The sequence below is a fragment of the Macaca nemestrina genome, chromosome 4, assembly GCF_043159975.1.
Source record: "Macaca nemestrina isolate mMacNem1 chromosome 4, mMacNem.hap1, whole genome shotgun sequence".
Lineage (NCBI taxonomy): Eukaryota > Metazoa > Chordata > Mammalia > Primates > Cercopithecidae > Macaca > Macaca nemestrina.
This window is the reverse complement of record NC_092128.1, coordinates 94,929,430-94,943,273: the sequence shown is the minus strand read 5'-3', so window position 1 is coordinate 94,943,273 and position 13,844 is coordinate 94,929,430. Positions and strand designations below refer to the sequence as shown.

The following is a 13,844-nucleotide window of genomic DNA, read 5'->3' as shown; positions in this document are numbered from 1 at the left end:
TAATTTGAATAAAGAAAATTCCCAGATACGCTAGGTTAATAATTTTGATGTTGCGTAATAAATTATTACTTACTTATCTTTTTTTAGATTTTAAAAATGTTTCACAAATTGGTATTTAGTTCCAATAATAAAGAAATAAAAATAAAGAAAATTTTAGGGAAATTGTGGAACAGTTTTATCTTAGTTTCATTAAAGGAAATTACATTTTGTAGCAACACTGACTCCATTGCCTGAAAAAAGTTATAATTTTTTATGTGCAGAGAATATTGTATATTCTACAAGATTCCCTAGGTCATGATGAATATTGTTATTAATGCATTTTTTTTGTAAAGTTTTAAGATGTCACATAAACGTATATGTGCATATTTTTTACAGTGTGGTATGAAGTACCAGTATGGGATGAGACTCATTTTCTTTGATTTAGAAATGACATGTAAAAATATAATAACATTAATTTTAAAGTAAGCCTATGCAAATAGGTACTTGAAGGAGGAAGTTTAATAAGTTTCAGCTAAATTAATTGACATGCCCCATGTTGTATGAAAAGATAATCATCCCACTCATTGTATTTCTGACTCAAATTCTAAGAGTAGTGACCAAAATAGATGTGTAGACCTCAACAGTCTGATATGGTAGCCACTAGAGACTTAATGGCCATTTAAGTTAAAATTCATTAAAATTAAATAAAATTTAAAACTCATCTCTTTATTTGCACTAACTTACATTCAGGGGCTCAAAAGCCACATGTGGCTAGTGGCTGCCATATTAGACAGAGGGATAAAGGACATTTCACAGAAAGCTCTAGTTAGTCAGAAAGTCCTTCTGCTGACAGCACTGCTAACAAGGTTAGCAAGGGTTCTATGTGACTGGGGGGAAAGCTCAGAAAAGTTTCTCAAATTAGCATTCCTTTGATCAATATCTTCAAACGCATCTATATGTTTTACACACATACATACACATACACACCCACACAGCTGATCTTGGTTATCATGAATAATCATATCGTCATACCTTTCACAGCTGCTGTTTTAATATTAGTGAAACAAACTCTGAATCTGCTAGTTGAGGGAGACTATAATGACTAATTATTTTCATTAAACTTATTATTACAAAGTAATAATAAGTACATACAAACTTATTATTACAAAGTAATATTATTATAAAAATAATACAAACTTATTACAAAGTAATATATTATATCTATAGTGATAGATATTATATCTATATATTATATCTATCTATAGATATAATAATACTACTATCTATCACTATAGATATAATAATATTATTAATATCTATCACTACTGTAATAGATTTTTCATTGAGGAGGATACACTTTTGAATGCATGATACTTTATTTAAACGCACATATATACAATGATGACAAAGGAAAACATTGCAGAATTCAGCATGATGGCTGCATGCATTGGTAGGATGGGTGGACTCTCATTTTACACGATGAAATATGGGCTGAAAATAGGAAAAGATCAGAGAGCAAGTTTCATTTCCCATCACCACATTGAAGGGTCTTCAAGCCTGTAAAACATAAGAAACAAAGCATGTAAGGGAAGCTGCCCAACTTCCTGAGGTATTAGCAAGGGTGAGACATTTAGCTCGGAAGTGAAAGATGACGGGAACTGTAGAAAAGTCTCCTGCTGGCATTCTAAACCAGAAGCCACGTGGAATATCAGAACTCGAGGCAGAGGCACAATGTGCACAGCCCCAGCTGAGCAGTTTTCCATGATGTTGACAGGAGTCTTGGGCAAACCTCAGAGGGAGCATTTTAAAGGCTCTGTATGTATCAAAGGAGCCAAAGAACACAATCTTTTGAAAATCAAAATTACAGAAATCACATGAAGCTATAAGAGGAAAGTTATTGTTCTTCAACTCTAAATATGCTTCCTTTTCCTGCCAGCTTTATTATGTAATAAGATGCTACTTATTAGACTATGAGATCTTTTTAATAAAATAGCACTCATAGGCAACTTCAAGACTGTCAAATTTTGTCTTCTTCTAACTGCACATGATGGAGTCTGTCAATCAGGGTGCAATTAATTTTACTTCATGCACTAACTGGGCCACAAAACAAAGACAAAAACCAAGTAGGTCTGGGTTGTTATTTTTCTAACAGTAAGTAGATATAGCCTACCCTAAACATTTTACTGTGGCAAACATCATATGCATGTCAGTGAAACATAGAAAGACATTTACTGCTTAGTATTAAAAACAACCCTGGCCAGGCATTGTGGCTCACAACTGCAATCCTAGCACTTCAGCAGGCTGAGGAGGGAGGATCTCTTGAGGCCAGGAGCTCGAGGCTGCAGTGAGCTATGATTGCACCACTGCACTCCGGCCTGAGTGACAGAAGGAGACCTTGTCTCTGAATCATCATAATAATAATTTTTAATTAAAGAAGACAACGCTTACACATTTTCTACCTGTTTCCCTTGCATTTGCTATTTAAGTCTGGGCTGGTTCCTCCAGGGACAGGAGCACTGGAGTTTTATCTCAGTTCAAATCATTGTTCCCTTTAGAGAAAACAAATCTCACAACTCTATATTAACACCCTTCGTTCTGGCTGGCCATTTCACAAGAGAACTGAGGGAGGTTAGAAGGGAAGGTGGGTGGCCCAGCGGGTCACCCTGCTGAGTCTCTAGGGAGAACTTGGAGAGCCACATGTCAGTCACACTCACTGAGCAAGTGTTCTAGTGACCTCTTCTGGGGAACTTTGTTCTTGACGTTGTAGAACTCTGGGTTTAAGGCAGCCAAGCTGCCGCAGACATGGGTGGACCCTGTGCACTATGATCTTACTATGGTTAGAGACAGGAAGCAAGGACTGAAGAGCCAGGAGGTTATGAAGATGGAAGAGGACCCGGCTCCTCTTCAGCAGCACTCCTTGTCCAGGAGGCACCAGAAAATCTCAGCTCAATGTTTAACACTTAGACATTGGTGGGCACCTCTTTCCAAGACAAACCCAAACTGCAAGAAAGTCCTGAGACTACAGATAAACTCCTAAGAATACTGTCATTCAACGTGCATTCATTGAATGTAATAAATCACTATGTGACACAAGTTGAACTCAAATATGTCAAAAAGTAATCCAGAGCGTCTAATTTACCTACAGCTTCATGTAAAACTGGGAAAGTTGGAGTAAAAACCATGGGGGACATTTTCTAGGACATCTGGATGCTCCACATATATAAAAACTACAGATCTTCCCAGCCAGAGATGGACAGTTGGTCATTTCAATTTAGAGCCAGGGACTCACTCTATGCTCCCCTGATTCCAACAATGTTAGAAATTCTATATAATTTCGAAGTTAAAAGTCAATTATTTTTAAAATTGTCAAAGGAGCACCAAATAACCTGGGCTAGAAAATATTATTCCACAGACGTTTAGAGATTTGACAGTGAGTACATGAAAAGAGAGGTCTCCTCTGCCTGCTTCTTCATCCTCATTTCTGCCGAAATCTCCCCTAGTGTAGAAGCCCCTGTCCCAATGCCTCCCACCAGGCGCCGTCTCTGACTTCCCTCCCTTGGGCACCTTGAGCTCTGCAACAATGTCCCCATCACAAGCCTTGTCATACCGAGTTCTGGGAACATTTTCTGTGCTTTCTCTCATCAAGAGGTCTGAAATCAGTGTCTCTGGGCTAGATCGTTTGCCATACCTGGAAAAAAAAAAAGTCTTTTAAAGCAAGTTTGGAATAGGCATAAAAACCTTTAGGAAAAAGGAAGATAGTGTACTATTTGGGATATGAAAACTAAATATTATCGTCAGTTGTTCATCTGTAACAAGCAATCTAGGTGTATGAAGCATATATTATCAGAAACATTATCATAAATATTATTTGAAATTATTTATATATACATATATATTTTAAACTTTGCTCAAATACTCAATAAATAATCTAGGAGGTTATTTAAACTAAACCAAAATTCCTAGTCAAATTCCCGCCTTTTTAAACAACCATAAATAATATGTATAGAGATACATACTTTTATAACTAGGTGACAGGAAATTTGAAAACATGGAAGCATGATTGTAAATGTTTCCACAATGAGTTAATTGGCTATTGTTCTGATGATACACAGCAGTTTAAATCTTAACAAGGAGACCAGATGATATTTCAAAGACAGTGCTAGAAAAAAAATCAGCAGATTGCCGTATAAGGCCCACCTGTGTCTTTGAAGCTCGATTTTTCTCGTTTGTAAAATACTCCCTGCTTAAATCAGAGTCTTTGTGAACATCCAGTGTGAAACGTGAGTCCCAGTGCTTTCAAAGTGACAAAGTGATACACACATGCAAATTACTGCTGTTGAAATGTATCCATTCTTCTGGTTACCAACAGACCCTGGGTCTCATGTTTCTCATATTCATTCAAGGTGCCAAATGCTAACGCCTCTCCTGATGTTGTGATTTTAGCCTCCCTGTAAGTCTAAAGGAATCTAACTGGTTCATGGAAATGTTCTTGTTTGTTTGTTTTTTTCTCCTATAGCAGGATATGGGTGAGACAATAGACACAGGTAAGGTTTCGTTTATCTGCGAGGGTAGTATATGCTCCCCACTCCAGGACACTACAAAAGAGTCAGACAAGTCTATACCAAATTGCATCTTTTGAAGAGGCCATTTTTCCCTTTCTCAGAAAAGGTGTTGGACACCAGTTGCCACTTCGTTTAGAAATAAATTAGACTGGTGTGGATTGGTTAATAGGTCTAACAGCTGAACTTAGCTGACAGAGGATATATTCTAATTGCCAAGCAAAATTATATCTCAATTTTTTGGAAAGATTTTCTATTACTGTTCTTTTGCTGAGACTCAAGGGAAGCAAAAACAAAACAAGTCCCTGTCCCACTCCCATCATGTGTAAGATTTCCTCGAAGATTTTCTGGAGTTGAGATATTAGACTACAGGCATCTGCTTATACTATTTATTCTGTCCATCCATTGGTTTTACTAATCGTAAAACTCTAGGGCAACTGTAACTCATTTATCTTCATCATGCTCCAGTGAGTAAAAGAACTGCCAACTGTTTTCTCCAATTTACCAGTAAAGAACCTAAATCTGAAATAGGAGGATTTGCACAGTCATAATCTTGCATCCAGTTCAGCATTGTTCACTCTTCTTCCTTCTTTAATTAATTCTGGATCATCCTTCCTCTCTACAATGCTGTAACTTTCAAAGATTGAGTCCTTAAAGATTCTCAAACCTGGCTGCACATTAGAATCACCTGGGGAGTGTTAAAAACACACTCTAAAGCCCAGGCCCTATGCTAGAGGGTCTGATTTAATTGGTCAGGGGTGGATCCCAGCATCAGTGTACTTTAAAAGCTCCCCTGATTATTTTAATGTGCAGCCAGAAAGGAGAAACACTAATCTAAGGCTGAGTTTCTCCGGGACTGGCTAGTCTTTGTAATGGGGGCTGTCCTGGGCATGGTAGGATATTTAGCAGCCTCCTTGGCATCTATACATCTAGATACCAGCAGCACCCACCTCCCGTTGTGAAAACCAAAAATGTCTCCAGATACTGCCAAATCACACCTGGGGAGCATAAAATCACCCTCAGGTGAGAACCACTGATTTAGGGGGCCATTTAAGTAAATTGTAGGAGACCCACACTCTAGAATAAGTAATGCAGCTTCCAGAAGCAATGAGCCAGGGGTATATATACAGCAACAAGAATATAAGCACAAATTGAGTGTAGGGGGAACGGGGGTCAGGGTGGGGAGAAGAAAGATAATGATATCAGATTACATCTATAGTAAATTAAAGCACATCCACAAATGACCCTGTAATTTTCAGAAACACACATAGGAGTGGGTGTCTGTGGTGGGAAGGAGAAGATGGATGTATGTTAAGAGCCTCTGCTGGTTTCTAAGAAGGAGTTTACATGAAGGTGAGACAGGAAACTCTGCCTCAGAGACCAGCTCATTCCCATCTAAGCTGAATCTCTTGCCATGAAACCTGTCCCTTTCCTTTATGTTTTTTTTTCTCATCAAATATGTTGGAGATAACACCGCCTGTTGATGGTGGTGACAACATCCAAAGAAACTCAAAGGAGGCCCCCAATTCCATAATTCCTATAAAAATAGCTTTCATGAAATGTCCTTAGCTTCATGATTTGTGAAATGGAGATAATTATACTCCCTTCAAAGCTTTGAGGTAAAGACTGAATGAGATAATGCCTAGGAAAATATTTTAAAATGCTAGAGCTTTGTAAAATTGTAAAGCTTTAGAGCAATCATCTTTGGAAAACTGAGTTCTACTGTATATTATGCTATAACTAAATAACTAACAAAGGTTTTTCCAGAAAAAACAGTTAACATATTTTTGTTTGTACAAGTTCTCTTTGATCTGCATGACAGCATAGCATAGCAAGAATTTGAATCAATTAACTTTCTGGGAAGTATGGAATATAAAATATTATTGCTTTTTGCTAATTAAAATGATCAGATTTCAAGGGATCACAAACCAATACTATTTAATTCTGGTATTTTCATGTTTTTCAGATTCTATATAAATTGGAGCTTTTTCAAAAGTTTTTTTAGGATGTTGAATACCTTTTTGATGAAACAGGAAAAAGCAAACTTGATTTTAGAAGTACAGATTCTCCCCCTTTTGGATCCTTTCCAACTACTCCCTGACTTGTAAACAGTAAAAATATGGACTAAATAAATAAATAAACCCCACAATACTTTAAACATATAATTTAAACATGTTAACTAACATTCATGCTTCTAAAGGGCTTATCCTTTAGATATGGTCAAATGATTAAAATAATTTAATCTTAGTAATTAAAATAAGATGTTAAATGATTTATAGCTAAGATCAACTAATTTTGAAAACGAAATTTAAATCCTATGTAATTTGTAAAATAGTTTGGATTTGATTTTTCCCTTAATTGTCAATGTTGAGAGTGAAAATGTGGCATTTCATTTTGACTTTCTGAATGTCCAGAATAAAGTTTACTACTTCTCAGATTCCATGTAATCCGTGGATTCATCCTAAAGTTACTGGACCAATGTAAGTTTCTTCTTAATGAAATACCAAGTGGGCACTTTCTTTTCAGAATTCACCAGCTATAAAATAGGGAGAATCTGCATTTTAGATAAACTGTTTTCAGGCTAAATCTCTAATTACTGGGACTAGGATTTTCAAGTATGAGACTGAGACTGCAAAAAAACACAGTACAGAAGAAAAGAAAATAGCTCTATTTGTCTTTTTCTAAATACTGTCATTCAATTAGCCCTAGGCAGGCTGGAAAGTCTAACAATGTCTGGGGCAACCCTGCAGTTTACTCCTTGGTTTGGTTTTCTTTGGTGGTCGTTCTGTTTTTCCTAGACACCTTGCTAGCCTTTCTCCCTACAGCATTTCTCTGGCGCATTCTTGCCCCTTTCACTGGGTACTTTCGAGATTTCTGAACAGGCCCCCACTGCTGTAAGAACCACAACAAACCACAAGAGGTGAGTGAGAGGAGATTGCCAGCCTACCAGCCTGGGGAACCTGAATCTGGGGATCACGACTCTGTGACTGTAGTTGCACAAAATGGAAGGTATCCATTTTGTGCGCAGTGTGCCCCGCACAAACATTTACCTAGAGCTGACTAAGAGCCTGATACTGTCCTGCCCTGGGATAGAGCGAAGGAAAAGAAACGATCCCTTCCCCTAACCAGGATCTCCTGGTGTGCAGGCACTGGCGCTCCTGGAGTCGGTCCCGCGGGCCCACCCACCTCTGCCTGGTGATGAGGTTGATGTAGTGTCGCAGCGCCGAGTAGTATCTGGCCATGTCCTCCGCTGGCGCGTCCTCGCCCGGGTTGTCCGGTTTGGAAGGGTACGCCTCGGCCAGCGCACCCAGGCACACGAGCAGGGACAGGGCGAGGGTCAGTCCGGACAGCCCCAGTCGCTTGCTACCTAGCATCTGCGGGCACAGAAGGCTCAACGGACGGGCTTGGGGATTCAGAGGACCCACGCGCAGCACCTCCCTCCTCTGCCTCCCGCGCTCCTCCTTCTGCTACCACCCGCGACCCCCAATCCGCTCTCGTCCCAGTCCCGCAGAGAGAACCCAGGCGTGGCTAGCACCACCTTGCGGACTCTGGGTGCCGTCTGGCCCGGACCTGCCCCTCTGCTCCACCTGAAAACTTCGCGCAACTTCGTTCCAAGTCTCGGGGACAAGAAGCGCGCGGCGAGAGGTGCAAGGTGGGGGCCCCGCCAGTTTAGACACTTTCAAAATCAAATTGGAAGTTCCTCCTGCTGGATCACTTTTCTCCCCTCTTGCCCAAACTCTTGTCTGGGAGGAAAACTTTCTTCTCTGTTACTTTTGGTCTGCCTAGCTTCAGGGGATCAACGCTGACGGTAGAGATCACCTCAGGGTGATGACTGCTGTGGGGAAGGGGGAAAAGAATTGCTCCCTGGGCCAGAATTGCTCCCAAGAGATTTGGAGCCCAAGAATCCAGGCAGATGGCAGGGCGCGGGGCTCCAGAGCGCCAGGGATTCCTCACTCGATGGCGCTGCCAGGGAAACCTTCCTACCGCGCATCTCTTTCTGGGCCTCAAGGCAGCGACTCGCAGGGAGACCGCCAGCTGCCTTGGGATAGGAGTCCCGGGTTCTCCCTCCATATCTGCCAAAAGGTAACTCAGAAGAACCGCCCAGCGGGAAGGGCCCGGGAGAAGAGCGGTGGACAATCAGAGGGGAGCAGAGGGACAAGTGGAATTTAGCCGCCAAGAGGGCTGGTCCGCGTCGGGGCGCCGAGCCGGCATAGTCCCGGCTGGGGAACGGGGTGCGACCCTCCCGGCGCCCTAGAGCTCCACAGAGCCGGAGGCTGCGCCTCTAGCAAGTTCATGGGCGCCCCTTCGCTCCCACCCCTAGACAAACGGGTCGTAGCACTCACGGTGGCTGGCGCGCTGGCGTGGCTGGGCGGCAAGTTCTCTGCTGTCGGGCGCGCGTCTCCGAGGGGTGAGAGCCAGCAGATGGGGTGCAGAGAGCGGGTCGCAACCGGGCTTTTATGGAGCTTCCTCGCCGCAGCAGGAGGGGCCTCGGGCAATCACGTTTGGGTGACTCCTACCCGCCACTTCCCGCCCCCGAGTGGCGGGGGGAGGGGGCTGAAACCGCAGCCGCACGAGTGTTGGCTTAGGGAGCCACCCACACCCCAACCCTCCCGCCCCAGGCACTGCCGGAAGAAGTGGGGCCCGGGACCGCACGAGCGAGGCAGCGCGCTCCGAGCGCGCTGGACAACACCAAAGCCCAAGTATCTCTCCTCGGGCAGTGCCCGATCCCTGCTTTTCTTCTTTCCTTCACGCCCCGTCTAGTCCTGCCAGAGATAGGAGCAGCCCAGACAATTCTTGTCGCCTGCCAACAGGACTTACCAAGCCACTGGGCGCCGGAGTAGGAAGCATCTGAATGCTCTTTGCGGTGGGACATCTCCAGGACCAGCGCGGCATCCTCACTGGGCACAGCTGCGCGCTTTTGGAGAGAGGCAACTGGGCGCACCGATTTTTCCTGCACTTAGAACAAGTCGGAGGCAGCTGCGGGAAGTCTCCAGCTAGAGGGTCGCAAAGCTGCCCCCCACTCCCGACCCCTCGGCGCGGAGCTGAGAACTGGTTTCATGGGCTTCAGCCCCTTCCCTCAGCTGGTTTTTCTAGGACATCAGCCTTCCTCAAGTACTCTCCCAGACGCAGTGAGCCAGGTTCGGTCTTGACATGAGTGTGGCGACTCAAAATTCCCCAAAGGGGGAACACGGTAAACCTTTTCCCCTAGTTTACTGAAAAAGAGCCACGCTTCCAGCTTCTAGAGACTCTTTTAAGCGCAATTTTTAAAATTTTTTTTTTTTTTTTTTTTTTTTTTGGTCCAAAGTGACAGTGGTTAAATGAGCAACAGTTTCTCTCTTATTTGCTAACCCTTGTATAGTCCTATGTACATTCAATTAACGTTAATTGAGAATGTGGGTTCTGATTAAGTTGAAACATGTTAAAAACGATGAACATTAATTTGCTCATCGCGTTAAACCTGTTGAATGAATATGCAAGATACAGAAATTGTTATTACAAAATCAAGATTTTATGCAGTGGACTGAGATCTTAAAGTTCCGTGAATGAATGCTCCTGGATCTTTCTAAATAAAATGGCATTTTATTTCTAAATAAAATGAAAGTCTGAATCTTTCTAAATAAAATGGCATGTTGGGAAATTAAAGCATTAAGTTACATGTTACTTTAATGCTAAAAGGACAAGTGATTCTGTTAAGCTGACACTTAGTTTTGTGCTGTTCCAACAGCATTGAATTAAATATCAAAAACTGTGAAGCAAACAATCCTTTGTGTGTATGTGTTTGTGGGATCAAACTATAATTTTGGAGACCAACATCATTTCACTTGACAACTGCTTCTCTTTCTGTGTTACACAAACACATGCTGGAAACACAAATATCAAGGCTTTCAGAGTTGCTTCGGGTGCTTACATGACAGAGCCTTTGGTAAAAGTGCAAAACATCTTCTAACTTAGAACCCTTCCTAGATAAAAGGAAAGTTACAGTCCACTTTTCAATAAAATAATCTTATTTTAGAGTGTATCACAGATTCATATCAATTAAAATCTGAACTTAAAAGGTATCATTGAATTTGGAAGAAATTACTTCTAGGGAGGCCCACACCACTGTTGAGAGAAGAACACTGTGGAGGCTTGATTAATTTAGCTTAAGATAATGTTGTTGATACTCAAGAATAAGAACTTATTCTCAGGGTTAAGGATTTAGAGAATAAAAAATAGGGGGTGGTATGCCCTACACGTGTGTTTACATCCTTATCTCCTTTCTCTCCAGTCCAAGCCTCATCCCCTGCCCAAAATACAAACAAAATCAACTGTTTGCAACTCAACCCTGCATATTCTCCTAGCTCCTGAGCCATTTCTCTCCTTTGTTTCAAAGTCATTTATTTGTAACAGCTTTGTTAAGATACCATTGAGATACTATGGAGCTTGTTGAGATTCAAAAGGAGGTGAATCAGTGGAGACTAGAAAAGGTAATGATCAAGAGAAGTCAAATAACTTGTAAAGGTCCATGTGGTTTGCAATTAGGAGGTCTTACTGATAGCAAGTTCATAGCTTGATTCCGGTAGAACCCAGACCACATGAAAGCCAGTGGTTTCATGACCAAACCTAAGGTAAAGAAGCAGAGGCAATAAATAGATATCACTGAATATATACAAAGCTACAAATGTGTAAAATATTCAATTGGATATATTCTTACACATATGCATACATGTTATATGCTCAGGAAGCCATCATTGCAACCAAGAAAATGAAGATATGCATCACTTCCCCAAATTTCCACACGTACCTTTGTAATTCCTTCCTTTTGCCTCTTCCTCACCCCTCCTCCATTGATCTGCTTTCTATCACTAGAGATTTGTTTGCATTTTCTAGAATTGCACATAAATATAATTCCACAGTAGGTACTCTTTGTCTGACTTCTTTCACTTAGCATCATTATTTTTGAATCCACTCATATTGTTACACGTAGCAACAATTTCTTCTTTTTTATTGCTGGGCAGTATTTCATTATATGATATACTTCAAAATTTTTAATCAATTCTACTGCTCATGAATTTTTGGTTATTTTCACTTGAAACTTTTATGAATAAAGCTGCCTTGACATTCATATTCAAGTCTTTTTATGAACATAAACCTTTAATTCTCTTGGAAAATACTTAAAACCAGAATGGCTGAGTGAGATGGTGAGTGTATATTGGTCCGTAGTTTGTTGGTGATCTGTTTTTGCTTCTGTTTTGCTCAGTTCTTCCTTAATATTTTATTTTGGATACTCTCTATTGCAATGTCTTTGAGTTCACTAATCTTTTTTTCTGTAATATCTGATTTCTGCCAATGCTATCCAGTGTATTTTGCACCTTATACCTGGTAGCTTTCATCTCTAGAATTTCAACTTGAATCTTTTTTTTTTTAATTACAGGACAATATAAAGCAATGAATCTTTTTTATATCTTCCATATCTAAACATGTCTGCTCTTCTTTCTAGCTTCTTGAATATACATTAATAATAACTTTTGTACTACTAACATCTGTGTCATTTTTGTGTACTTTGGGTTGATTGATTTTTCTCCACATTATGGCTTATATTTTTCTTCTTCTTTGTATGCCTGATAATTTTTGATAGGATGTCAGATATTGTGGATTTTACCTTGTTATTTGGTTTTTTGTATTCCTATGACTGTTCTTGAGCTTGTTCTAAGACAATTAAAAATTTAGAGACAGTTTATCCATTCAGTTCTTGCATGTGAGTTTTGTTAGGTGAGACTAGAGCTGGTTTTAAACTAGGTTTACCCTTTCCACACTTTGAGGCAAAAATCCTTCTTTTTACTTTAACTGGTAACTGACTTCCCCTCAACATATACACCTCAAATTTCAGAGCTCTCCCCTCTGACTGTTGAGACAGACACTATTCCCAACCCTTGGTCAGCATCAGACCTTTTTGTGTTGTTCTTTTCCTGGTCTCAGGTGGTTTGTTCCTGTGTATAATCTGATCAAAAATCAACTAAATCCTCAAGGGGGACACGCTTCAGACTTCCAGAGTATTCTTTCTCTTACCTGATACTCTTCCTGTGGATACTAGCTGCCCTGGCTCCCTACACTTCCATCTCCAGCTCCATCTCCAGCTCCTTGACCAGGATGATTCAATTCCTTCCTTCTGCACTGTAGCCTGGATGACTCCTTCAGGTAGTGTATTAGTCCATTCTCATGCTGCTATAAAGAAATACCCAAGACTGGGTAATTTATAAAGGAAAGAGGTTTAATTGACTCACAGTTCTGTATGGCTGGAGAGCCCTCAGGAAACTTACAATTATGGTGGAAGGGGAATCTAACATGTCCTTCTTCATATGGCAGCTGGAGAGAGAAGTGGTGAGCAAAGGGGAAAAAACATCTTATAAAACCATAAGATCTTATGAGAATTCACTCACTATCATGAGAACAGCAGCCTGTAGGTAACCGCCCCCATGATTCAATTGTCTCCCACTAGGTCCCTCCCACAACACATGAGGATTATGGAAACTACAATTCAAGATGGGATTTGGGTGGGAACACAGCCAAACCATATCAGGCAGTGATCTGGGACCATTGTATGGCTCCTATCATTTGTTTTTTGTCTCTAAGATATTACTGTCCTTTACTGATATCCAATGTTTTAAGTGTTGTTTCCTATACTTTTGTCTAGTGTTTTAGTTGTTTAAGCAGGGAGGGTAAATCCAGTTCCCAGTTCTTCATCTTGGCCAGAAGAGCAAGTCTCATAGCAAGGCTTCTTTAAAAAGATGTTTCTATTCATTGTCTCTAGTTCTTCACCTTAGGTGTAGTCATGAAACCACTGTGATCTAGGTTCTATCTGACTCAAGTTATAAACCTGCTATTAGTAAGACCTCCTAATTGCAAACCACATGGATCTTTATCAGATATTTGACATCTCTTGACCATTACTTTCTCTTGTCTCCTCTGATTCACTTCCTTTTTCTCTGAATGTACCACCATCTCCTTTGCTGACTCACCCTTCTGTACCCCTAGTCTTAGCCCTAACCTTTCCACTCCACTCATACTGACGAATCAAGCTCATCTACTCCTACAGCTTATGATCCTGAAATCTCTCCCTCCAACTCAGATTTCATACTTGGAAACTAGGGTGATATGTCTAGCTCAGAAAAACTCCATCAAGGGCCTCAAATTTAGATTATCAAAGTGGAGCTTCCACTAACATGAATGTCTAATTAAATATCACATGAAGTCTAAAATGTTTTCAAAATTCTTCCATTGAACTATAAAGCCCCACATATTTTGGGCCCTACATACCTCCTAGGC

General features: G+C 40.9%; 1 protein-coding gene across 1 annotated transcript; it reads right to left on the bottom strand.

Moving 5' to 3' along the window:
• Nucleotides 1–1,333: 1,333 nt before the first annotated feature.
• LOC105475705 (neuropeptide Y) lies at nucleotides 1,334–9,019 on the bottom strand. Its single transcript, XM_011731177.3, has 4 exons — nucleotides 8,882–9,019; nucleotides 7,725–7,912; nucleotides 3,587–3,667; nucleotides 1,334–1,536 (listed from the first exon to the last, which is right to left on the bottom strand). The coding sequence occupies exons 2-4, from the start codon at nucleotides 7,910–7,912 to the stop codon at nucleotides 1,512–1,514; spliced, it is 294 nt and encodes a 97-aa protein (XP_011729479.1). The 5' UTR covers nucleotides 8,882–9,019; the 3' UTR covers nucleotides 1,334–1,511.
• Nucleotides 9,020–13,844: the final 4,825 nt, after the last annotated feature.